At 40.1% G+C, this 27,365-nt stretch overlaps 1 protein-coding gene across 2 annotated transcripts in view; it reads left to right on the forward strand.

Annotated features, from left to right (window-relative positions):
- UNC5C (unc-5 netrin receptor C) overlaps window positions 1-27,365 on the forward strand; it is a 401,391-nt gene that overhangs the window by 336,140 nt on the left and 37,886 nt on the right. For both annotated transcript variants that reach the window (XM_021008379.2, XM_021008380.2), the window contains 4 exons: window positions 2,209-2,553; window positions 4,897-4,984; window positions 17,386-17,557; window positions 25,738-25,971. In XM_021008379.2, coding sequence (XP_020864038.1) covers window positions 2,209-2,553; window positions 4,897-4,984; window positions 17,386-17,557; window positions 25,738-25,971 — 839 coding nt within the window. The remainder of the gene's footprint in view (window positions 1-2,208; window positions 2,554-4,896; window positions 4,985-17,385; window positions 17,558-25,737; window positions 25,972-27,365) is intronic.

A 27,365-nucleotide genomic window follows, 5' to 3' on the forward strand; every position in this document is an offset into this window, starting at 1 on the left:
GTCAGTATCCTCGTTTATAAAAGGACCTGAAACAGTCCCTTCCAACTCTAAAGCTATGAGTCTAGGATATATTAAAGCCTGATACTGGATGGGGATCCAACATGATGTGAAGTTGTCTGTCCCCTGCCTGAACACTGCCTGTAAACCCACTCTCTCAAATGTCAAACCATTGGATTTTTGAGCAGCCACTATTGCTAGAAAGTTCTTCCTTACTTTGAGGTAAGCTCTATCTCCACATAGCTTCTATCCTAGTTCTTCCTGTGAAGAATAAATCTAATTCCTCTTCCAGATGCTAGCCCTTTTGATGCTTGAGAACTATTAGGATGACCCTTAGCACTTTCTTCTCCAGATTAAATATCCCTTTTTCTTTCAACCGGTCCTCTTCTGGCATGGTTTTGATTGCCCTCAGCATCTTGACAATTCCCTTTGGACTAGATCCAGTTCATCAGTGTCCCTATTAAAGTGTGACAGCCAGCAATGTTCAAAACACTACTGATGTGACCTGACCAACATGTCAGGAAGGGGCTGTTACTCCCCCTGCCTGGAAACAAAACATCTGTTAATGTAGCCCAAGGTTATATAAGCTTTTTGGCAGCCAGGTCTTACTGGTGACTCATGTGAGTGGACACTTAACTAATTCAGCCTGGAGAAGCATTGTGGCAGATAGGATGGAGCTAAGTATCCCCTCTGATCCACGCTGGTTAGGTGACTGTGGGCAAGTCACTTAACATGGTGCTCTAGGCAATTTTCTAAGCCTATAAGTTTATAGAAATTTCCTAGCTGCACTGATAGCAACAGTTTCCTTATCAGAGAGTTTCCTGTACCAGAGAAATTACAGATTGAGTCCCAAACCCTTTACTTGTACAGCTGAATTTTTTTTCAAGCTAATTATGAGACTTTAAATTTAGCCATGTCAGATCACATCTTGTTGGATTCAGTCCCCTGCTCCAAACTGCTAAAAGCTCTCTGGATTTTAATTCTGTCATCCAGTTTATTAGCAAACCTTCCCTGCTTTGTGTCATCTGCAAATTTAACAAGCATGCTTTCAATATCTTCATCTGAAACACTGATAAAATTCGACATGAGTAACGACTTCATCTGGACACCATCTTTCAGGGTGATATCAGATTATTATCTGATATATATTTCAAATACATTATCTGGCCTTGCAGATACATTAGTCTGGCCTTTTTAGTTACAGTCTTCCAACAAGAAAAAAAATCACCCAATTGCACTTTCATCCCACTTACATTCCCCATTTTGTCTTTGAAACTATCTTAAAAGACTGTCAAATTCCTTGTGGAAATTCATATTAATTATGTCTATACCATTTCCCTAGTAAGGAAATGAGGTTAGTCTGGCATAACTTGGTCTTAATGGAGAAATTCCAACTCTTAGTGATCATTTCTTCTATTTCTAAGTGCCCACAAGCCATCCATTTAAAAATGTATTCTAGATTTTTCCTGGAGCTGAGCATCTGTCAAGCTCACTATTTTACATTTCCCAAAATCTACCTTTTCATTTTGAAAAATTGGACATTTGCCTGGGCACTTTCCTTGAATCTTCAGTGATTACTGCTGCTGGTTCAGTAATCAAATCAATGCTCTGGAATGGAATTCATCTGAATTCACTTTATGCAGCTAGACAGTCTCTTATCTCCTCACTTGTCTTGGGCTTCCCTTCCGTCTTACTCTGTTTTTTCTACCCTTTCCAGTATGAAGATCATTCTCCTTGATAGAGAAGATGGAAAGAGATAGGAGTTGAATAATTCTGTTTTGTCCCTGTTGTTCCTTCCTTATTCCTCTTCTTGTTCTGATGATTCCGGGGAAAGTGGTTTTTATCGTCCTTAGCATTTTTCTAGCACCTCAGCTCATTCTGAGCTTTAGCCCTCCTGATGCTATTCTTACAGGTTTGTACCACTGTTTTGCTTCCTTCTTCCATATTTTAGATATGTCTTATTAAAGCCAGAGGAGCTAAGACAGAATTCTTAAGGGTGATACGTGGAAAACAAGGCAGAAGCAGATACAGACAGCTACACTGGGTCCAGATTACCATCTGACCATTTTCCAGCAGATACTGAGGCCATCGTGCAAACCTTTAAGCTAATTGAACTACCTTTCCTTTGGGAAAAACAAGCTATCGCAGAATTAATTTGTCTAGGTTGGCCAAAATAAGGTCATGAAATTGCTCTTTCTTTCTCAAACACAGATCTCCTGGCGGTACCACCAGACCTTACATCAGCTGCAGCCATGTATAGAGGCCCTGTCTATGCTTTGCATGATGTCTCTGACAAAATCCCGATGACCAACTCACCAATCCTCGATCCTCTACCCAACCTGAAAATCAAAGTGTACAATACCTCAGGTGCCGTAACCCCACAGGATGACTTATCAGATTTCACAGCCAAGCTGTCCCCACAAATTACCCAGTCTCTGCTAGAAAGTGAGACTCTCAACTTGAAGAATCAGAGCCTGGCTAGACAAACAGACCCATCCTGTACTGCTTTTGGGACTTTCAACTCTCTTGGGGGGCACCTCATTGTGCCTAATTCAGGTAAGTTCTAAAGGTTTAAAATGCAAGCTCTTGGTCTGATAACTTTTCCCCTACCAAAAAAAGTCCCATTTCCCCCCACCTCATTTGAAATGCAGGTCACCCACTAGGCTGCGTTTTTGACTTAGATTAAAAAGTACATTTTCTTTCAAGTTCATTTGTCCTTTCCCCAAAGCTCTGTTCTTCTCCAACAACTAACTTATCAGAACACTTCCCAGAGAAATTATTTCGAAATTTTCTGAGATGAGGTTATCAGTCAGCCCGTTGACCTTTTTTCAGCACAGTTTTGGCGGACATCTTCAAGCAGGAAACCTTTGCTGTTGTCACCATCCATACAAAGGACAAATTAATTAGAAATCACATCAGTTGCTCCAGTTCCAATTTGCTGCGGAGGAAGAAGAATTTTAGAATGCTCATATTTTTTAAAATGATGAGAGGACATTGTAGAATAGAGCCAAGATTAATTTATCAACTTAACTCTTTATTATGCATTCATCAGGCACAGAGGGTAAATAAGCCACTCACCATCCATTGATTTCTCTATTTAAAGATTAGAATTTCATTATGCTATCCTTTTGTAGTGTTATTTAGATTTCATCATTTTATCTGGCAATTAACTTCAGAGAAGCCTCATGAAAGTATTAAAATCAAACCCTAGGACAGAGTCATCACATTTCATTTTCATTTTCCCTTAAAATAATAATAGGCATTCAGAAGAGTAAATGGTTTCCTCAAGTAAAGTGCCTTAACTTTTCAAATTGTAGTTGTGATCATTCAATAAATATGGTGCTAGAAAGCAATACCACCAACACTAGGACATTTTGTAATGCACGAGAAAAGAAGACATGGACTGTTCCCCTCCTCAAGAAATTATAATGATTCCCCATCCACTTTTCAGCCAAATAGGAACTCCTCATCCTGGCATTTCCAAACTGTTAATTGGCCCAACTTTGCATTGCTTTTCTGTCACTATTTCCATCATGGTAGTTCCAGTCCAGCCAGGCAGGTTTCCTTACAATGTCCAAAACATGTCATTCTCATTATCTCTTCTGTCTTTCCTAATACCTTTCTTCCTTCCTAGAAGCTAAATCACTCCTCTCTGCTCATCTCCAGCTACCTAAGCTCTACACTTTATTCCAGGTGCAACAAAAGGCACCCCTCCTCCTTGGTGAAGTTTTCCCTAACTTATCCTCTCTCCACAGTCATCTTTCCTTACTTTCCTTTGTTTTCTAGTCTTATGTATATATGCATTCTTGTCTCTTCAACTAACCTGTAACTTCCTTAAGGGGAATAACATCATCTTCTGTTTCATTTGTATTTCCCAAAGTGTCAAGCAGGGCATTTGATATGGAAGGCTGACTGTAAAGGTCAATATAAGTGCTTATTAAATCTAATTTAACTGAATTTAACTTTAACTGAAAAGCATCTTCATGCTGTTCATCTTCAAAATGTGAATCACATTCCTTTTGGATGACGCTGTAATCTTACTGATACATCAGGCTCAAATATAAATGTAAAGCGTAGAAACCATTTGGCCAACTGAAGCAAAATCAAGTGGCACTGGACTCTTCCCAGGGTCATGGATGCTGAAACTGCCTAGAGTGATTTCAGGTCTAAGCCCATGTCTCTAAAACTTTGGTTTCACCACCTCTTTACACACTTTAAAAATCATGGAGGACAACTCCCTTCCATAGAGCTTTTCTTTATGTTGATGATATCTATAGATATTTACCATATTAGACATTTAAAATCTTAGTGTTATTATGAAAATCATTTTAACCTTGCAGACCCCAGGAAGGGCCTCTGCGTTCCTCAGAGGTCCCCATACCACAGTTTGAGAACCATTGATCTAAACCATGATGCTGCTAAAACAGACAGATCCTTTCAGAGATTCCTTTGCTCATTTTTAAAATATGGTATTCTGCTGGCGTTGGCTTTCACAGGGGATTTTTGCAATTAAAGAAGAAATGCCTAGGGAGATATGTCCCATTACAGCAGTTTGAAATTTTCAAAGTAATTGTTGTTTTTCCTTTAGTTTCACAGGGTAAACAAAAATACCCACCTGCCTACTCCTTGACTAAAATAAAGCTTTTTAAAAAATCCACTTTTACCCTTCTCATAACTCCGCAAAGGTACAGAAGCAGTTGTACTAAGATAGGCAGTAAATAAGAAAGTCCCAGCAACTGGGAAGATTTCCCTTTTATCAAGGGGGAAAAAGTAGACATATGGCTGCCTTTTCACAATCTGTACTCATTCCTTTAGACAAGCTGTGGTGGTGGTTTCTGATTTTTTTCCTATTTAATTCATTTTTTTCTCATTATGTGTGTATATTTACCTGTTGTTTAGGAGTGAGTTTGCTGATTCCTGCAGGGGCCATTCCCCAAGGGAGAGTCTATGAAATGTATGTGACCGTACACAGGAAAGAGAATATGAGGTAAAAATTGTTTGTGGCACACTTATTTCATCAAGGATAGTAAATAGAAATTGGACTCAGCCCATTCACATTCTATATTGTCTGTTGTCTATAAACAATTCATCTATTGGCACTCTTAGCTCCTTCAAGGCTCAACTCAGTTACCACATCCTTTAGAAGGCCTTTCTCTATTCTTCTGGCCAGTCAGTCCGTCTATCATTTAGTTAACAGGCATGCAGTAAATGCTTAATACATGTGGGGCATTGTGTCAAGCCATCATGTCTTCCTTTGTCATTTTGTATTCATTTCTGGTTTGTTTTTTTTTATTTTGTTTTGTTTTGGTGAGGCAATTAGAGTTAAGTGACTTGCCTAGGGTCACACAGCTAGTAAATGTCAAGTGTCTAATAGGGGGCCTGATTTGAACTCAGGTCTTTCTGACTCCAGGGCCAGAGCTCTATCCACAGTACCACCTTGCTGCCCCCATTTTCTATATATTTTGCATTTGTTTAACTAAGTACAGTTGTTTGCAGTCATAGAGTATAAGTTCCTTGAGGTACAAACTGTCTCACTTTTATATTTTGTCTCTCCAGTACTTAGCAGAGAGTCTGAAAGCATTTAATAATGCTTATTATATAAGTATATACATATGTACCACTTACATATGAAACAACCAGTATATCGTGATAAAGCAATATAAAGTTTCCTAAGCAAACTTATATCCAATATCTTACTTGATTTTCACAGTGCTGTGAGGTATGAACTCCTGTTATTCCCATCATAGAGATGTGGAAACTAATGTTCAAAGACTCTAATTGACTTACCTGGGATGACACAGCTAAAAGGGTCTGAGGCAAGATTCAAACTCAGGTCCTTTTGACTCAAGTCCAACACTCTGATGGCCACACCATAATTCCTCTGCCCAGGCTTGTATATACAGGATCATAGATTTGGGCTAGAAGAGATCTTAAAGGCCACCTAATTTAAGCTCCTCATTTTACAGGCAAGAAAACTGAGGCTCAGAGTGTTGAAGGGACTTGCCTATGGTCACAGAGCTAGTAAGTGTCAGAGAGGTTTTGAACACAGGTTTTCTTGACCTGACCAGGTCCAACTCTCTCTAAGATGCTACGTTATATATGTGTATAAACACACACACACATACACACACACACACACACACACTGTAATCCCATTTATTTCTAATACCTAATAAAGTTATATTTGCTAGATCTGTTTGGGGGCATGAGCTTTCTAAGGACACTGTTGGCTATTGATACAATTGCCCTTCTTCACTATGCATCAATCAAGCGCATATGTTCTGAAGCAGGGGGAACATAACTAATCTGTGTAACCTAAATGGAGAAGAGGGCTGGTTTTAGAATCAGAATGATCTGCCTCTCACACATTCTGGCTCTCTGACAAGGGGCAAGGCATTAACTTCTCAGTGCCCCTGGCAAACTCTCAAATAATATAAGTTATAAATCAGTTGCCAGTCTGCATAAGGAAAGGAAATTTCTAGATTGCTAATTCTCCACGCTGGTGATACGTCAAGTCTGGGACAAACAAAAAGAAAAAAATGAAACTGCACAACTGGAATTGTTTAGATCACGGGTAGTTGAAGTTTAGTGGAAAGAGTGCTGGTCTCCAAATGAGAAGGCTTGGGTGCGTAGGCTGGCTGTGCCACTTCCTAGCTATGTGACCTTAACCCTTCCCCTTCCTGAACCTTAATTTTCCCATCTATAAAATGAAGATGATAACACTGGTACTTCTAACACGTAGTGTTGTTATGATGACCAGATGATATTGAGTATGCCAAATACTTTAGGAATCCTAAAAATACTAAAGTTCACAAATAGGTGGGGCCGCAGAGGCCTGGGACAAACCCCTGATGAGGAAATTGAGGACAAGAAAGGCAAAATGACTTTCCCCGGATCACACAGGAAGAAAGGGCCAGAGACAGGACTGAATCCCAGACCTATAGGTCCAGATCCAGCACCATTCTACACAGCACTATATAAATCTCAGCTGTCGTACAGACGATTGTAAATCTTTCCTGTTCCTCATTCTCCCGCTGAAAGCCATTCGCCTCCTGAGAATTAGAGCCAACTCCTCTTTTTGAAAACATACCCAGTCTGACATCAGTGTTTTGTCTGTTCTGATTTCCTTCATGCCTATTTCCTCCTTTCGTGGATAGTGTGAAAGACTTATGGTTACATTTCTTAGCTTACTAACTTATTGTTTGCAGTGATTCCTAGAGCTGAAGTTCTTTAGGCTGAAGAGATCCCAGATCCTTCTATTTTCTCATAGTGAAAGTATTAATTTCATTAATTAATTTAATTCATAACCAGAGATGGGCCAATTTGCATAGAGTGATAATCCTTCAACCTCAGCTCAATAGCTTTGTACTTCCTCATGCCCTCCTCCCTTCCCTCTTCCCTAACTACATGGCTACCCATGTTTAGTCCTCTGTCAAAGAAACCTTCAAGATTTTCTCCTTTGACCAGACATAGCTTTCAAGCATTTGAAATGTGGGCATCTATGAGTTGTTTAGCTAGGTGGTTTGAGGGGCCATATCCTGTGCGTACAGAGTAGAGCCAAAATCATGGAATAACTGGCAAGGTTTTAGAGTCGTCAAGTGTAATTAGCATGGGAAAGGTCTACAGAGTTCATCTATCTCAGCTTGGCTCCTTGAAAGGGAAGGAAAATGAGGTCCAGTTATCCCTTCCACATCAGGACTTTCCCCACCGTGGTTTCAATATACCTTGGGTCAGCATGATAAATTAAATGGGAATTTTGAGGGAGTCTTCTGACCCCTAAATGAGTACTCTATGTACTGCTTTTTCTCCTACTACACAGGCTGCACACCCCAAATTCACTGCTCATCCATTTCATCACCCTGACTTTCTTTACTTATATAGAGTCCTCATGACCCTTTTTTCATACCAGGTATCCAACCTAAGCAAATCTGGAGGGAGGGAGTAACCACTTCTGAGCTTATTAAATGGGTAGAAATTTGAATAGGAGTTGTATGGAAGTAAGCTGGAAAAAAAAAGGTAAATTAAATTAAAGCTCTCCCCTCCTCAGTATTTCTACCTGGGAGAAGTGACCACAGAACCCCTTGGCAGAATATTACTAGATAAGTATAGACTATTTTATGCTAATGAGCCATCTAAAAATAAAAGGAAGCTCTGAACAGGAATTATTCTTTTGTTTCTTTGGGACCAGACAATCTTCATATATCTTTGTTCTTATACATTTTTACTGCCTTGTTGGTACGTATCAATCAAGGAAGCATTCATTAAGCCCCAGATAATTCCCCTCTCATATTTTTACTTTTATTTACCTATTGTTGTAACTAGAGCATAGCAAATTGTCTTCAAGTGGACAGGAGGCCATGAGAGCTGCTTAAGGAATTAGAAGAATTGGACTAATAAATTGTTGGCCTAACCAACCATAAAGTCCATGTGGACTGACCCAGGGGAGAAGCATGGTGCCATTAGAGGTTTAAAGGGCAAAATGAATACAACCATCTCATCATCCATTAACACTACCCATTCTCTGAATTTTTCCTACCATATTCTCCTTCTGCCATTGAAACCTCTCTGGCCTGTTGCCTAGTCAGTTGACAAACTAACAATAAACATTTTAGGGCCCTACTCTGTTTTAAAAATTGGGCTAATAGACACACTGTCAATGTCTACTAACAGAACCATGTATGTATACCTTCTAGTAATACTAAATCATCTACATAAAACTTCATAAAGCACTTGATTCACAATAGTTCTGAAGGAGGTAGAAAATGTTTTTAATCACCACAGTGTTTAGCACATAATAAATGTATAATAAATGATTTTTACTCATTCATTCACTCACTCATTCATTTTGAAGATTAGGAAACTGAGGCTATAAAAACTTAAGTGAATTACCCAGGATCACCTGGCTAATATCAGAGCTAGGACACTCAGTTCTTCCAAGTTCAACTCCAGTATTCTTTCCCTAACACTCTATTTCCTCTCTGACATGATGCTTTCTGGGCCTTGGCCTTTGAGTTGTCCACATATAAGTACTAAGAAGATGTCCACATATTTCACCTAAAAGTAGAGTCAGCTCCACTGGTAAGGTGCTGCACTAAATTCTAGGATACAAAGAAAGACAAAACACAGTCTTTGCCCTCAAAGAGCTTATGGTCTCACAAGGGAGACAACATGCAAACAACTATTTATAGACAAGATATATGCAGGCTAATTTGGGAACAGTCTCAGAGGGACTGGGAAAGACTTCTTGCAGAAGACAGAGAGCAGAAGGTCATACTTGAAGGAAGCCAGGGTAGGAAGGAGGCAGAGATAAATAAGGAGAGCATTCTAGTCATGAAGGACAGCCAATGAAAACAATGATTTGGGACATGGAGCGTCACATGGGAAAAACAGCAAAAAGGCCAACATCACTAGATTACTGAGTATGTGGAGAAGAGTAAAATGTACAAAGAAAGAAAGGTAGTGAGGGACCAGGTTATGAAGGGCTTCAAAAGCCAGAGGATTTTATCTTTGATCCTAGAAATAACTGAAGTTTAGTTTATAGGGTGCGTATATTTGTAATGTTAATGTGTAAATTTTGTGTGTGTGTGTGTGTGTGTGTGTATGTGTGTGTGTGGAATCAGACCTACACTTTAGGAACAACACTTTGACAGCTGAGTGGAAGATGGATTGGAGTGGGGAAAGATTTGGGGCAAGGAGATCAACCAGCAGGTTTTTGCAATAGCCAGAACGAAGCACCTAGGTGGCAGCTGGGTCAGAGGAGAGAGGGAATATATAGAAAAGGTACCAAAAGGGTAGAAACTACAGGATATTGGCAGTGAGTGAGAGTGAGGAGTCTAGGATGACACCCAGCTTGTAAGCCGGAGGGGCTAGGAGGATAGGGAAGTTTGGGGGTGGGTAATGAGTTCAATTTTGAATATGTTGAGTTTAAGATGTCTAGAGGGCATTCAGTTGGAAATATCTGAAAGGCAATTGGAGTTGTTGGACTGGATGTCAATAGGGAGTTTAAGGCTGATCAAATAGATTTGAGAGTCATCAGCATAGAGATGATCATTGAAATCATGAAAATCAGCAAGTGAAATAGACAGGGAAAAGAGAAGGGGGGTTGGCACCAAGATTTTGAAAACATCTATGAATGATGGGCACAACTTGGGTGAAGATGAAGAAGATCCAGCAAAAGAGAGGAAAGGTGAAACAGATAAGAGGAGAACCAGCAGAGAGCGTCCCAAAAACCTAGAGAGGAGAGAACATAAAGGGAAATAGAGAAATCTGCATTGTCAAAGAGAGATCAAGGTAAGGGTTGAGAAAAGGATGGCCATTAAATCTGGCAATTAAGGGAGAATTCGTATTTTTGGAAAGTGAAGTTTTGATTGAATGATGAAGTCCAAAGCCATAGTGTAGAGAGTTGAGAAGAGAGTGAGGAGAAAGGAATTGAGGGCGTCTATTACAAATAGTCTTCTGGAGGAGTTTCACCACAAAATAGAGGAGTGATGTGGGATGACAGCTAGCAGCAATGAACAGATCTTGATTCCCAGTAGGGAAGCAGCCAGGACACGGAGTGATCGAAGATTAGTGAGACTAGAAATGAAAGAGGGGGCCAATCTGCTAGAGAAGACAGAATGGGAATGGCATCATTTGTGCATGCCAAGAGGTTCACCTTGGTAGAAAGAAAGGCCACTGCTTCACTTGAAACAAGGGTGAGGCAAGAGATCATGGCAGAAGGCATCTCAGTGATGTGAAATGAGAAATAAGGGAGAAGAAGCAGCTCTCTGAGAATGCTCTCAATTTTTCAATGACATACAAGGCAAAGTTTTCTGTAAAGGAGATGTTGAGACAGAGCTTGACAGCTTTGAAAAGGGGTGAAAAAGGTTTGGTGAAGTTTCTGTGGTGAGGGGGATAGGGAATCAATTAGGAAGTGGAAAAGCATTACCTTGCACAGTGAGGACCCGGTTCAGATTATGTAATAAAACCTGTAGTGGACCCAGTCAGCATAGGTTTGTGATTTTCTTTTTTCAGCAGCATATGAATGAAAGCAGTGAAGTAATAGTACGAATCACCTAAGGCTAGGGTTTGACAAGACAAGAACTTTGATGGGATAAAGGGACAAAGGACTCAACAAAAGCCAACTGTATAGAGTTGAGCTGCTTCACCCAGAGGTCAGCACAGAGAAGGTGAGAGAGTATATAGCCAGTGTAAGAATATTGGGAAAGTAGTGATGATGAAGAATAGGCTTTGGAGTTGCAAGGCAGAGGGAGAGGTGGAATTATGAAAGATTGTGATCAAATAAAGGAATTTCAGAGTTCATCAACATGCATGGGGAACACTTGTGGATGGTGGCAAGATCAAGGCCCTGACTATTGGTTTGGGGAAGCTTAGGAGAAGATAAGTTGAAGATTTAGGGAGACAGGGAGTCTGAAGGAATCAATTTCTGTATTCAAGTCCCCCAGTATGAAGGCAGGAATTGGGGAAGAGAGAAAAGACTATGACTCAGGAACCGAACCGAACACAATTGCTGCCTTTGACGATCTTATAAAACACACACACACACACACAAACCTTTGTCTTTAACATATTTACCACACTCTGACCCTAGACTTTGAAATCAGACATCAGATTGAATGAGATAACATATAATCACATGTCTTCTTTTGAATCTGTGGATGTTTTTGAGGTGGCCAAACATTTTTTGAGAGAGATTTTTGACTTTGAAAATCAAGCAAAAGGCTCCGAAATACACTCATTGCAGTGTTTCGTGTAACAAATCACTTTTGCTTGTCTCTGTCCTATTTTGCTCCCAAAAGAAATGGGCCAAAGAGTCCCAGCTTCAGAAGAGTTCAGAGTGATCTGATTTATTAATGATCGTAAAGCACTTTGAGATCTCCAGATGGAAGATGCTGTAGACATTCTGAGACATGGTATGTAATTATCATTAGTCTTCTGAAAGAAAAAGGCAATCTGTTTTGCTGCGTTGAACAGTGTTATCTGCAGCTTGATTGAGAAACATAGAAACAGGTAATGACCATGTACTATAAGTTTTCTCTCCCTTTCTCCTCCTTGACAAAGCCTTCATTTTTAGTTTTGTTCTGTGGTTGCAGACAATCTCTCTCTCTCTCTCTCTCTCTCTCTCTCTCTCTCTCTCTCTCTCTCTCTCTCTCTCTCTCTCTCTCTTTTGTCCTTTCAAATATAGATAGCAGTATTTCTAGTTTGTATGACACAGAGCATTTTATCCCCAGGTGGTGTTTTTTTTTCTCGTACACAAACAGTAGCTTGCCTAAGGAAATAATAGCTTTTTTCTGAAACATTATTTCTGCCCTACATTTGAACAACATAAAATGCACTAAAAGGCTTCTGTTTACTCACATGAAATGTTCTTTTTTTCCTCTTCAGTGTAAAACAAGGGGCAGTATCTACTAGAGCTCACAGATCTTATGTCAGGAGAAGTAAAGAATAGCCAAGTCCAAGGTTCCTTTTTCTCTCTCGTCTGGTGTCAGGGTTAGACTCAAGGTTTATCTTTTCCTTGAGGTCTCAGCTAAGGCATGGAGGATTGGCCCAAAGAGAAAAAGTTATCTTCATTTCTAGAGACAAGATTTGATCCTGAGAAACATTAAGTACTGAGAGGACTTCACTGGCCCCTGAAGTTATATGTCTCAGTAGACAAAAGAGCCAACCTTAGAATGTAACTCTGTTTCCTTTGTGGAAGCTGGAAGACACGGGCTCACATGGAGAGCCCTCTAATGGCCTCTTTCCTTGCTCAGATAGGGGCAAAGATAAGAGAAAAGAGGAAATGTTTTCAGCATACTTACCTTCAGATTGGAAAATAGGCAATTGTTGGATACTCCATATTAATAATAATTTGTATGTCTACATCAATTATCTCACAACAGCCCTATGAGATGGATGATATGCTTTGTTATGATTAAATCCATTTCATACATGGGGAAACCAAAGCTCTAAGAGGTTAGATAATTGCTCAATAATACTTGGTGTAAGAAAATATTTGAACCAGGGTCCATTATGACTAAAAATTCCCAGAGAGCAGGGACTGGTTTTTGCCTTTCTTTTTATCCTTGGCATTTAGCACAGTGCCCGGCTGGCACACAGTAAGTAATTAATAAATGTATGTTGGTAACTTGCCTTGATTCCAAACCCAGTCCTCTGTTCAGTGTCACATGTTCCAGAAAAATGTACATTGTTAGAAGTTTTTCTCTTGAAAGTCACAAATAGAGATGTCATAGGAATTATACCCCATTCTTGTCTCTAGAGAGTAGAGATCTCATAATCATACTGGAAAGAATTAATGTAAGAATGAATGGTAGGGTCTACCTACGTTCTACATAGGGTGTATCAGCAAGCTAGTTGATAGTACCTAGGGTCTGGAGGACGTGGGGAGGACTTTAAGAAGCAGTGGTAGGGAAAATGATAAGTTCTAGATCCTCCTCATCCAAAGAATTAGAGTTAATGTCAGCCAGTTCTTCCAAGTGGTTTGAGCGGCCAGGTAGGGGCTGTGTGGCTTGAAGTTAAGAGAAAGGAAAAGGAGAGGAGAGGGGAAGGACATCCTCAATGCTGGATTTTCTTACCATCCCGCTTCCTCATAGGTGTCTGTACTATCCAAGGTTGGGAAAGGGTACAAGGAGGAGACAAGGGAAAGGGATCCCTCATTTACAGAAAATGAAAAATGTGTGATAAATGTCTCTGATCAATATTCTCCTTCTGTGACTCATCTGACACTCTTGTCGTTCAATTGATTCAGTCATGTCCAACTCTTCACGACCTCATTTGGGGTTTTCTTGGCAAAGATACTAGATTGGTTGGCCATTTCCTTCTCCAGCCATTTTATAGATGAGGAACAGAGGTAAGCAGGATTAGCTTGCTCAGGGTCACACGGCTAGTAAGTGTCTGAGGCCAGATTTGAACTCAGGACGATTATTCCTGACTCTTGGTCTGACACTCTATCCACTGAACCAACTATCTGCTCGCTTGACACTTTAAAAGGAGAAGGATAACCATTCATCTATAGTTATTCCCAGAAAGTAGATAACTACTCCAAAATACAAATTTTCCCTATAGGATATTGAATAAACCTAAGCCCATATTTATAGTGATTCTCTTATAAGATAACTAATTTGTATTCATCACTGAAGGATCTCAAAAGAGGACATGAACACAAAAATGACTTTGGTATGTGACAGTGAGGCAATGTGTTACAAAGAAACCTAGTCTGTGAGTCAAAAGACCCGGGTTCTATTCCCCTTCCTATCACTAATTAGCTGTTGCCTTCTCAGAAGAGATGGGAGAACTTAATTAAATGTGGTACAGTGAATATTGTTAAGATGACCCTTATCATTACAAAATGTTCTATAAGACACATTACTAAATTGTAGATGAGCCAAAGTGAGCTTTGTCATTTTTAACACAATGATGGCAGAGATTCCCTGGTGTTTGCTCTATAAAGCTATTTCCCAGCTCTTTCTTCCTCTTGTGATACAATTCTCGAGATGAATAGCACTAAAAATGCTCTTATGCCTTGTTTCTTGGAGCAGGAAAGAATAGGATTGAAATTTTGCCCTTGGCCTTTTTTTTTTTTAAATATTTAAAATTTTCTGAAATGAGAACAATTCTATACTTAGCAAATGCATCTAAAAGCAACAGGTCATATTAGAAGCACTTTCTTTGCCCCATAATTCTATCAGAGGGTTTATACTGCACTAGAGATAGACCTTAGAGTTACTGTACCCTATAGATAGCACTCTTTCTTTTTGCTTTCACTCGTAGCCTGAGGTGGAAAACCCTGAATATCAGGAAAAGGGGGCCAGGATGGTAACAATTCCTGTGGAAAGGTGCTTAGGACATTGGCCACAATGTAAGAGATAAGACTGTAACTGTCTTTTAAAAAGATGATAGAATCTCCTTTTCCCACTCTTGATACCTACTAGCTGTATGAGCTTGGGCTTAATCTCCGTGGGCCTCAGTTTCCCTCATCTGAGCCTGAATAAAGTGTATAAAATACTTTGCAAAATTTTGTCATGCAAATATAGGTAGTAATGATTACAATTGTTATTATTGTCAGTGAAATGGAGAGGATAGTACTAGATACCACTGCCGTAGTGGGGAAGAGCCTAGATGTGACTGGAGTCAGGACTTGGGTTTGAATCCTGGTTGTTACCATCTGCCTGGGTGACCTTGGGCATGTCACCTTCCTTCTGTGGGCTTCTGTTTCCTCACTAATAAAATGAGGGGGTCAGAGTAGATTAATTAATCAGTCAATAAACATTTGTTAAACACTAAAAAAAAATTAAAAGATAATAGATTTTCAAACTTCATCAATCAGACCACATGTAAAGTACTTGGTTGAGTTCTGGACACTATATTATAAGAGATAAGCTAACCACGTAAAGCAGAGGGCAACTGGGATGGTGAAGCTTTGGGAACAATGCCATGGGCGTTATCTTCAGAATTTGAAGGACCAGCCCATGAATGAGGATTTGATTTTTTTCTGTGTTGCCCCATAAGACACAGCAAGAACTTATGGGTTGAAGTCACAGGGAGGCAGAGTTAGGTCCACAAGAAGAGCCTTCCTAACAAGTAGACATGTTCAGGAATGAATCAGGCTAGCTCTTGAGGTAGGAAGCCCCCCAGCCCCAGACATCTGTGAGAAGAGGCCAAACCTGAGGAGAATTTTATAGGGGAACTTGTCCATTGAGCAGGAAGTTGTATTAGATGATGTCTGAGATTCCTTCCAAGTCTAAAATGTTAGGATTCTAGAATTCTAAGCTTTCCTAAACCACAAGAACTTGGTGCATTAGGAATCAGGAAGAGCCCTGAATTTTATTCCTGGCAGCCGTTGGAGCCAGGAAGATTTAGGCCTCAAGGCCTCATCTCACACATACTCCTGTGTGACCCTGAACTTAACCTCTCAGGGCTCCAGGAATCTCCCTAAGAATATAATGTAGAGAGAAGGTGTCAGGCTGCATTTGGAAATGGAGGTCTCACTGGAAGCTGCCTGCACCAGTGAAATCATAGATCCAAGCCCCAGTCCAATCAGTCTCCTACTAATTAAATGTATGACCTTAGACAGATCACTTATCCTCTCTGGCCCTCTATTCCCTCATCTCAGCATGACATAGTGGATAGAGAGGTAACTCTGGGGCAGAAAGAACTAGGTTGAGTTTCCGTCTGTGACCCTGGGCAACTCATTCAGGGCCCAGGAAATTTGTTGACTGCTAACTGAATATGATAAATGGACAGGCACAATCCCTGTCAAGCACCCATAGCAATGCAGTCATAGGGAGATCAGAAAGAGTTAATGTGCTTATACCAGGAAAATTACTTAGGAGCTGGAAAGAATTTTGGAAGGATAGTCATATAAGGTTGTCATTATGGCCTGCATTTTGGAAGCAGATAAAGTCCAGTCGTGAATGTGTACATAAAAGATACCAGGGACAAGTGAGGGGTTATCACCAACAAGGTCATGTTCAAACTGTAGTCTGTTCAATGTTCCTTCATATTGCATCTTGCCTAATGGAGAACTTGGGTCTCTGTCTCTAGAGCTTGACTTTGGACAAGGGGGTTAAAAAGGTCCTGAGAAACACACACTTCCCATGAGGAACCAGCATTTTGCCAAAAATACATCTTTCCATAGAGACTTTCAACCTCATCATATAGGTAGGCAGGTTTAGAGCTCTGGGCTTAGAGGCAAGAAGACCAGAGTTCAGATTGGCTTCAGCTACTTACTACATGTGTGACCGCTGTCTGCCTCAGTTTCTTCCACTGTTAGAAAGGGGTAATAAACGCTCTACCTCACAGAACTGTTTTGCGAATCAAATGAGATATTTGTAAAGCACAAGTAAGCACTACATAAATGCATTATTATCATTAATCACAAATCATCAGGACTGGAAAAGGTCAACCATTCCAACCTCCTCATTTAACAGATAAGGATGTCTACGCCCCAAGAAGACAAGTGATTACTAACCCAATGTTCCTTAGTGACAGAAGTGGACCCTGGCCCTGCCTCTCCCATGTCTCAGACTAGTACTAGTTTCACTTTCTCTCATTAAACTGTGAGTTCCTTGAGAGCAGGAACTGGTAGAGTTTTGCTGTTGTTTCTTTTGTTTTGTTTTTCTTTTTTGTTTCACCTCTTGCCTTTCTTTCTATCCCAAATGCTTAGCACAATGCCCAGCACATAGTAGGTGCCTAATAAATGCTCATTGACTATCTTACCCACCAGTTGGTTCAAATTGATGCAGACTAGGAGAGGGGAGGATTTTCACCAAAAGGAAAAAAAAAAAAGGAAAAGCTTGAATTGTATTGTTGCACATGCAAGAGTACCAAGAAAAGATGTCTTCTTTTTGCATTTCCTTCCCTTTACGTGTATTTCTTCTGTCCCACCAGGCCCCCAATAGAAGACAGTCAGACTCTTTTGACCCCAGTGGTGAGTTGCGGGCCTCCTGGAGCCCTATTGACTCGACCTGTTATTCTTAGCATGCATCACTGTGCAGAGCCTGAAACGGAGCGGGACTGGAAGATCCAGCTGAAAACTCAGACCCCACAGGGACACTGGGAGGTGAGTTCTGACTGACCCCTGAGAGCTTCTTCATGTGCACAGAAGAATAAAGTTCTCAGGGAGTGCTTGGGGAAACCATCTATTTCATTCTTAAGGCCAAAAAGAAGGTTTACTTGAGAGAAAAATTTTGTTCTGAAGTGACGTGTTACTTATGCCTCACTCCAGTCTGAATGGACAGGATATTGCATCATTGGCCTATCCTGTCCATCTTTTTTGACATTAGGCCTGGGGACCTGGGTGGTAAATTGTCTTCTTAGCATTTTTCAATAGGAGGAATGGTGAGCAATACCTTTGCTGGTGGTCTCACATGGTTGTCATTTTCTTATTCTACTTGGTGAGGGTAATGCAACTCTCTTTGAGATCTACCATTAACTGAGTCACAGGCCAAGATATTATGGGGATCTACACTCATTCCCTTTGTCTTGAATGACACATGACACAAAGTTGTCTTTGCATTACTTAATGATGCATTTGTATATAAATAGAAGAAAGACATTATAGGAGAAAAATAATGCAAAAACTTTGAACACTTTGAAAGTATCAATCCTGAAATCCATTTTCAAAAGAGAGGGAAGGCTTGTGGCGTTATTCTGAGAAGGGGAAACTGAAATCAGAAATGGATGTAACAGAGAATCCCTGGTATCCAAATTTTCTTGAGTGACTTTTAACATGTTAAGTTTTGAGCTTTATTCTAAATATTTAGGGAAGAAAGGAGAAGAAAAGGAAGAGACAAGCCTACAAGTAAATGCCTACTGTGTGGTAGGTTCCATGCTAAGTGCTTTTTGAATATCTCACATGATCTCTGCTTAATTTACATCAGAAATGTTCTTTTAGATTAATAATGGAAATTTTTACATTTTAATAGTAGTTTTAATAACATAGAGGATAAGGATTGGATTTCATTGGTATAGGTGAGGAAATTCTCTCTACCTATAAGGCAGCACCTTATGCAATTTATATTCCTAAAGAGTTGGCCAGAGCACTAGAATTTACTTGTCCAGAGCCACACAGCCAGTGTATGTTAGAATCAGGACCTAAATCCGGGTCTTTGGGATTTTAAATCTGTCTCTCTCTTCACTAAGTCAGAGGCACCAAAAGTATACAACTAGAACAACATTAAAATATAAGCAGGAAATATTTAACAAAATAAATAAAAAGAAAAAGAAAATAGACAATAGGTGATTTTCAGCGTCAATATGTGGCCCCCAGGGATCCTTAGTGGCCCCTGTTTCTATTGGAGTTTGACACCTCAGCTCTAGAGCAGAGTGGCCATCTACTGAATATTGCAGGTAAATCCCCTTCTTGTTCTTAGAATTGTGGCCTCTCTAAACCCGCAGCACGAAAACACAGCTTGGCTTGGTGGGTTGGTTGGTTTTCTGTTTGTTTTTGTTTGTTTGTTTGTTGGCTTTTTCTTACATCACCCCGCTGCATCATACTGAATTTACAGTCAGCTGGAACCCCCAGATCTTTTTCAGACAAATTGCTGCCTTCCCCTCCGGTACTTCTGAAACTGATTTTTGGTACCCAGAGCTAGATTTAACATTTATCTCTGTTGAACTTGATCTTATTAGATTCAGTCTAGTGGTCTAACCTGATAAGATCTTTTGGATCCTGACTTCCTCATCCAGCAGTTCAACTATCCATTATGGCTTTGTGCCATCAGAATATACAAGCTTCCTGTGCCTTTATCCAAGTTATTACTAAAAACTAAAAAAGTAGCAAAACCAAAAACAGCTCAGGCCAAGCATATAGGTTGTGAACATATGCCCTGGTTGTCCAGGACACTTCACCAGCAGCCTCCTGATGAACCATTGACAACTATTCCAAGAGTCTTCCCATTCAACCAAATGCATCTTTCTATTGTTGTCCAGTCTGAATTTCTGCAAGACTAGCAAGAGATGGGGCAGCTAGGTGGTTCAGTGGATAGAGCACTGGCCCTGGAGTCAGGACAACCTGAGTTCAAATCTGACCTCAGACCAGGCATTTGATACTTACTAGCTGTGTGACCCTGGGCAAGTCACTTAACCCCAATTGCCTTTAAAAAAAAAAGAATAGTATGAGGTATTATCAAGCACTTTCTGAAGTCCTAGATAAACTATATCTATACCCTATTGAAAAAGGAAAGGCTAGTCAGTCCTGACCTATTTTTTCATTTTCCAGATTTTCACTAACCATCTCTTTAAAGTTCCTTCTAGAATTTTCCAAAGAATTGAAGTCAAGCATCTCGGCCTGCTGTTTGTGAACTATTTTTTCCCCTTTTTCTAAAAAACAGGAAAACACCTGACCTCTACCAGTGTCTCTTCCTTTGTCCTTAAGCTTGTAAAAATTGCTAACAGTGGCTCAAGTAATCATAATCCCCAGTTCTTTTAGAAATTGTGTGTGTGTATATGTATGTATGTATGTATGTATGTATGTATACACATAAGTGTGTATATATCTATTTTTTTTTTTTTGCAAATCTAAGATGGTTCATGAGTTCCTTTTTCACCCACTATGGACTCTTGGGACAAATACTCTTTTTCCTCCCCATCAGAATTATTTCCCTTTTTATCTTCAGAATTTCATTCTTGAGACTTCCCCATCCCTCCTGGCCTGACTTCCCCTGAAGAGTTTCAGTCCATGGGTCCCTATCTATCCATCCTTGATACCCTGTGAAATTTACTCTCTCAAAATCTAGGCTGCACGTCACACTTTCCTTCTCTCTCACAAACTCTAGGAACAAGTGATAGTTTTCCCTTAAAGGTTTCCATCATATTTCTCTCTATTATTGATAATCAAATACAGGACAGAATTTCCTCTTGTTGGTTCTTCTACCCTTTGAAGGTTGAAATTATCATTAAAATAAGTCAAGAAGTAATTAGCTGCTCTGCTATTGCAGTGAGAAAGTGCTCCAGTGGATATCCGGATAACTGAAGTCCCCCATCTCTACTGTATAATGTGTCTGTCCTAGATGTGTGATCTTATCAGGTCCTCTTAATTTAATTATCATCTTTATGCAAATGACTACTAGTTATATATATTCATCCCTAGTTTCTCTCTTGGACTCCAATTGCGTCCAATTACTGATTGGGCATTACAAACTTGAAGTCCCATGGGCATCTCCAACTTAGCATGCCCAAAAGAGTCCTCCCAAATCTCAAGTCCATTCTGGATTTCCCTTTTTCTGTAGAGTATGCTACTATCATTCCAGACACCCAGCATTACAGCCTTGATCTTATCCTTGACTCTTCATTCTCCCTGGTTTTAAATATACAATCAGTTGCCAAATATTATAACTTCTGCCACCAAAACATCTCTTGCATCCATCCCCTTGTCTTTGTTCCCATGGCCACTGCCCTAATTCAGGCCCTCTCTCCCAGTCTATTGCAATAACCTCATAATTCGTCTCCCTGCCTTAAGCCCTGGTGAACTCTAATCCATCTTTCATACAGCTGCAAAAGTGATTTTTCTAAAACACACGCCTGCCCATGTCATTCCCCTCCTCAATAAAATCCAGTTGTTCCCTCTTGTACTTCAGATCAAATATAAACTCTTCTGGTAGGCTTTTAAGGTCTTTAACTACCTAGCCCCAACCTACCTTTCTAGCTTTGTTATACCTTAGTCTCCTTCCTGTCCTCCTCCCTGCAATCCCATCAGTATACACAAAACAGACGGACATGCCAGTCCTTCAAATATCTGAAGGCAACAATCCCACTCTACCCACACATTTCCCCCCTCTATCCTGCCTTCTGTATTTCTTTCAACCAAATGGCCTGATGGCATGGGCTTGAGTCCCCTCACTAGAGGCTGCCCTCCTATGGAAATAGTGTCAGAATTCTTCCTAAAATATGGTGCCTAGAAGTAGCCACAATACTCTAGAAATGAAAATAATATTCCGCATGTGGTGTTACAAGGGCTGAGAACAGTAGAAGCATAGAAACCCTTGCTCTGGATGCTACACTTTTAGTCGTTAAGCTTAAGGTCACTTTAGCTTTTATTGCTGTCATCAATCGATCAATGAACAAGCATTTATTAAGTGCCTATTATTATGTGCTGGGCACTGGGCTAGGTGCTGGGGATAAAAGGCAAGTGGTTCTTGTCCTCAAAGAACATTCTGAAAGAAGAGGGAGCATGTGCATATATTAGTGACAAAATAAATCCAAGGTAATTTGTTTGGGAGAGGAGGAAGGACCCTAGCAGCTAAGAGGAAACAAAAAAGATCGCATGCAGAAGGGGGTGCTTGAGCTGGGTTTGGAAGTAAAGGATAGATTCCATGAGGTGGAGGTGAGAAGAGACCACATTCCAGACCCAGAGGATAGCCAGTGCAAAGGCACAAAGATAGAGAGGAGAGACGGAGTATCCTGGTTGAAAAAGAGCAAAAAGGGGCATTGGCCTTGAATTTAGTCCAGGAATCTAGTCCTTTTATTAAGGGGATTTGTTCGGTGAAGTTTGGATTCAGTCAAAGAGCCACACTTGAGGGTCTAGAGGGCCACATGTGGCCTTGAGGCCACAGGTTCCCCACTCCTGGACTAAGATGAGGTCTTTTCTACCTCTGGTTTTGTGATCCTGTGATTGGGTTTAACTGAGCTTCCTCAGGTCAAGGCAGTACAGCTTTTGAATGCACCCACATTCTAGGGTGGCTAGAACACAGGCTAAGGCATCCAGCACACCCAGGTGAACTTTCTGCTTCAGTCCACTCTTCCTGGGATGGCCAAGGGGAATAAGAGCCAGAGAGTTGGAATGAGAAGCTACAGAAAAAGAGGCTGAAATCTTCATGCTTTGCTGCCTGACTCGGTGACCTCTAGACTTTATGTAGAATACACCTTCCCTCTAGTAGCATCCTGAGGTGTGGCTCCTCTGCTTAAGTTCTTAAAATGCTATCATTCCTTCCTAAACATCCTTTTGGCTAGGAGGAGACAGGAAGAATAGAAATTTATTCTTTCTCATCTTCTTTCCTTCCCTGGAGTCTTCAAATTCAGGCACTATTTAAAGAGTATGGTCACCAGTTATTCTTACTTTTGCTCCTGCTTCCTAGTATTTTTGCTTAGATTAAATATGTACCTTTCTGTATGAAGCAAGCATTGATTTTTTTTTTATGATGTTCAATAATTACTAAATGCCCACTCTGTCTAAGGTACCGTGTTAAATTTTGGAGATGCAAGGATAATTAAAATTCTCCCTAACCTCAAGGACATTGCATTCTACTAAGGAAATGCAGCATATATAATCGCAGGATAATTTAAGGAGTGACAGAGCATTGTGTGTGGGAGAGTGAGGATAGAAGAATGAGTAAATACTTCATGGAGGAGATGGTAACTGATCTGAACCTTGAAAGGAGATAGACGTCTCAGTGGCAGAGATGAGGAAGGAGTAAAATCTAGCAATACAATCCACCTTCATTGTAATCTAGGAAAAGTCATTGCTGAATGTTCTGAAGATAGCATGTATTGAGTGTTCTGAGACAGCAGTGGCTAATTTGCATAAAACAGGGCAGTTGTGCATTTTATAGACATAATTGGTTTTTAACAAGTATTGGAGAGAATAGACTTTGCTCTCTGGTACCACTTGTTGCTGAGAAGAATAGAAAAGAAGGTAGAAGAGAAGATAAAAGACATTTCTCTGCAATATAACAATTTTTGCTGAGAGGTAGAAAAGAGAAAAATCTTGCTAAAAACAGTAGAGCTTTTTTTTTAATCAATATTATAAGAAAGGTAACATTGTTTCAGCTGAAGGCATCACCTAAGCCTAAAGTCAGAAGTGATGGACACTACAGCTACCTTTGAGGAGCAAGTCTAGATAAGCAATGGAACAGCATAGAAGTGAAGCATCTGAGCAGTTCAGCATATCGGCTTATCCAGTGAAACGCTCTGTCTGGTGAGATGCCAGCTCAGCTTAGCAACGGAGGCGTTTGTTCACATGGAAGCTGTGCTTACCAAGGAACTTTTGTTTCTGAAACGGAAGAAAGATAACAAATTTTATAGTTTTAGAGTCGTGAGTTGCTCTTGATAAATGTATTCATTGCATCTGTGGTTTACTACCCTGGGACTACTAGCTTGTGTTTCCATACTCCCTATGGACACCGCGTGCATTTGTGGGAGATTGGGTCCAGGTTTATCAATGGAATATAATTGGTATACAGTTGCTTTCCATTCTCAGTAAATGCTTGGTTAATGTTAATTTTTATTGGTGGCCAATCTGTTAATGGAAAATATATCAGTAGGAACTGATGGACTATGGTATTAGTAGGAGTGATTATCCCCACACAAGAGTTACCCCTTAAGACCCTGAGAGTATTGATTATACAGCCACATTCCATCTGGGAGAACCCCAATATCACTGAGTAGCGGCATATTGAAAGGAAATGAGTCATATAGAGAGAAAGAGTGAATGTAGCCTGAATGAAAAAGATGGTGGGAGATGGAAATTAGTGTACATTATACACCACATTGTGGGCGGCTCATACAAGCCAGAAGTAGAAAACGAGGAGAAGCTTGTTTGGCTGTGCTATAGCATAAATCGTTAGAATAAAGATGTACTATCAAATGTGTCAGAATAAAACGCAAGGGTCATATAACTGTTGTGGGGGAAAAGAAAACAACAACAACAACAACAAATAATTGTTCTTTTCATTACCTTCATAATATACTGAGCTCTGTGATACCTACTAAGAACTTTCCAATCCTTTTTGGAAATGTGTGTGATGTAAATTATAAATATCTAAATGAAGAAATAAATAAAGAAAGAAACTCCTTTCTCTTTTGGAACAGCTCTCCAACAGATGGTTGTATTGCCATCAGCGTATAACCCTTGCCAAAAGCCACACAAATGTTCGTGGCCCAACCAGCAGATAGCCACCTCAGGTGGCTGTTTTTTCTGTGCCTCTCTCCAGTCATGAAGCCTGAACCAGTTTACTAAAAAAAAAAAAATTTAAAAAAAAACTAATGGATCCCAGTTCTTAGCCTCCAAGCCTCATACAGATCATCTGCTATGCAGCTTAAGGCAGCTGAGATTAAAACAGAATTTGCAGAGCCTGGTCCTGCTCCCAGCTGCTTTTACAATACATCTCCCCCATTTATTTCCATTTTTCTCCAGGTAATTTGAAAGACTTCACACCACGTGCAGAGCCTGAAGTGTCAGATGGGGAATTAATTGAGAGCCTTTATCCCTCTGAGCATATGGAAGGTGGTTTAAAAGCATGCAGTTTTGACATATACCATTTCCCCTACAGTCCTATTGGCAGGATTATTTGGGAAGGGCAATATGGAGTTTTGGACACTGTGTGTGTGTGTGTGTGTGTGTGTGTGTTTGTGTGTGTGTGTGTGTTTGTTGAAGAAAAGGAAGTATTGGACAATATCTGCTATTTTTCCAAATCCTAGCACTTGCACAAATATATTCAACTCATAACAATGCCATATACTAATAGTATTTCTCATGAAGAAACAAGAAACTATCAAAAATGACTCAGGATCTGGAAGATTGGTTCAAAAATCAATCATGGTAGAAATAATTAACTTATTATTTTGTCAGGTTTTTTGTTAATTTTATATTCGTGTGTATATGTGAAAATATATATACACATATATGTATATGTGTGTATGTGTATATATGGATATGCATACATATTATATATATATTGTGTTGTATGTGTGTGTGTGTGTGTGTATATATATATATATATATATATATATATATATATGAATACACACAACATATGTATGTATACAAACACAATACTGTTTATGTACCATAGCCTATATTGAGCTATTCTGATTGATTAGTGGGTGGGTGAGTGAGTGAAAACTCCCCTAACCCTCTATATCTAACTGGCCTCAGGCCATACTTTGTACTTCATCTGGCCATCCAGAAGGAAATCTAGGCCTATCTAGCTCAAATATTTTGTAATCTGTCTGGTAATGGGTGGGTGTCCCCCCGAACCCACACTAATTATCAGTTTCCTAGACACTACTCATCTGTATGTGTTTTCTACCCTAAACTCCTTGGGCGCCAGGATGGCCTCATTTTATATATCTTTCCAGTACAAAGAGGTCAGGTCCAGGTATATAAAGTATATTGCAGCTTTTCTCTGACTCCCGTAGCCAAAGGAGAACTAGAATATGGACTTCCTAACTGCTCTGGTCAGTGCTACATCATGAGTTTGCAGTATTTTCTTCAGCTGTGCCTGTTTTCTCATTCTCCCTCAGGATGTGGTAGTGGTTGGAGAGGAAAATTTCACCACCCCATGCTACATTCAGCTGGACCTAGAAGCTTGCCACATCCTCACAGAGACACTGAGCACATACGCCTTGGTTGGACAGTCCACCACCAAAGCCGCAGCAAAGCGCCTAAAACTCGCCATCTTTGGGCCACTGTCTTGTTCATCTTTGGAATACAGCATGCGAGTCTACTGTCTGGATGACACACAGGATGCGCTCAAGGTAAGTAACTCATCAAGTAAACAGTCATTTTTAGTTAGTTTGTTTTCCAATCCATTCTACTCTATTTAATTCAAAAATATTTGTTAGCAGGTGCTGTGAGAGATGTTGGGATACCAAGAAAACTACTACAAAACACTCAGATAAAATAGATGGACATAAATAATTACTATATATGAGAGAAAGTAATTATACACTCATTAGAATGTAAACTCCTTGCAAATAGGAATTGTTTCATTTGTGTGCCTTTGTAACCCCAGCACCCACCCAGCACCAGACCTGGCATATTGTGGGCATTTCAGGAGTGCTGTAAGGAGAGACACTATGAGAAATCTGAAGAAGGACAAGTAGGATCAGGGTGAGTCAGGGAAGGCTTCCTTCATGAGCATGCAATTAGATCGTACCATGTAGTCAACAACTTTTTCTTTGTCTTATTCATTTGTAAGCTTTCTGCAACATTCAGCCCTCTAGACTCCCTCTTCCTGAATACTCTCTTCTCTCCTGGTTTCCATGGAATCATTCCCCTCCTGCTTCATCTTCTGTGTGAATATTCTTTACTAACTCAGTGTTCCTCTTCTATGCCCTAAATGAGGGTGTCGGTTCAGTTCAATTCACTAAACAAAATGCTGTTCTCAGCCCTCTTTGTCTTCCTTCTCACTTAGTGATATTATTTGCTCCCACGAATTCAGCCGTGTCTTTATGTAGATGATGCCCAGAACTCTATTTCCAGCTCTCGCCTCTTCACTGAGATCTACCAGTCCCATAGGTCTGGGCTGGTGCTCGGGCACATTCTACCAGCATATCAAACTCAGTGTATCCAGAACTGAAGGCACCATCTTCTTTTGATGCTTCTCCCGGATTCCCTACTTATGTTCATGGTAGTAATAACTGGTATGGCAGTAATAACTGCTAGGAAATCATCAGAATGCTTTACATGTGTAACTTCACTTTCTCCTAATAACATCTCTGGGAGTTAAATGTTACTGTTATTATCCCAATTCCACATAAGAGGAAGCTAATGGGTTAATTTACTTGCCTAGAGTGGTCATTTGCTCTTCATACCTTGGGGGACTCTTTGACTCTTCCAACATCTACCACCTTTTCCCCTAACATGTAATCACTTGCTATGTCCTGTTAATTTTATCTCTACAATGACCTTGTCATTCTCTCATTCTCTTCCTTCTCTGCTCATGTTGCTACCACTCTAATTCAGACTCTCATCTCCTTTCATTTAGATTATGATAACAGCATCTAACTAGCCTTCTGGCTCCCTTTCTTGAAGTATCTCCCCTCTCCAGTACATCTTTCACATGGCTGCCAACATGATCATCCAAATGGAAAGGTGTGGCCATGTTACTCTCCTGCTCAAAAATTTTCCCTGGCTCCCTATTACTTAT

This window comes from Phascolarctos cinereus, unplaced genomic scaffold, assembly GCF_003287225.1.
Source record: "Phascolarctos cinereus isolate Bilbo 61053 unplaced genomic scaffold, phaCin_HiC Scaffold_9;HRSCAF=440, whole genome shotgun sequence".
Classification (NCBI taxonomy): domain Eukaryota; kingdom Metazoa; phylum Chordata; class Mammalia; order Diprotodontia; family Phascolarctidae; genus Phascolarctos; species Phascolarctos cinereus.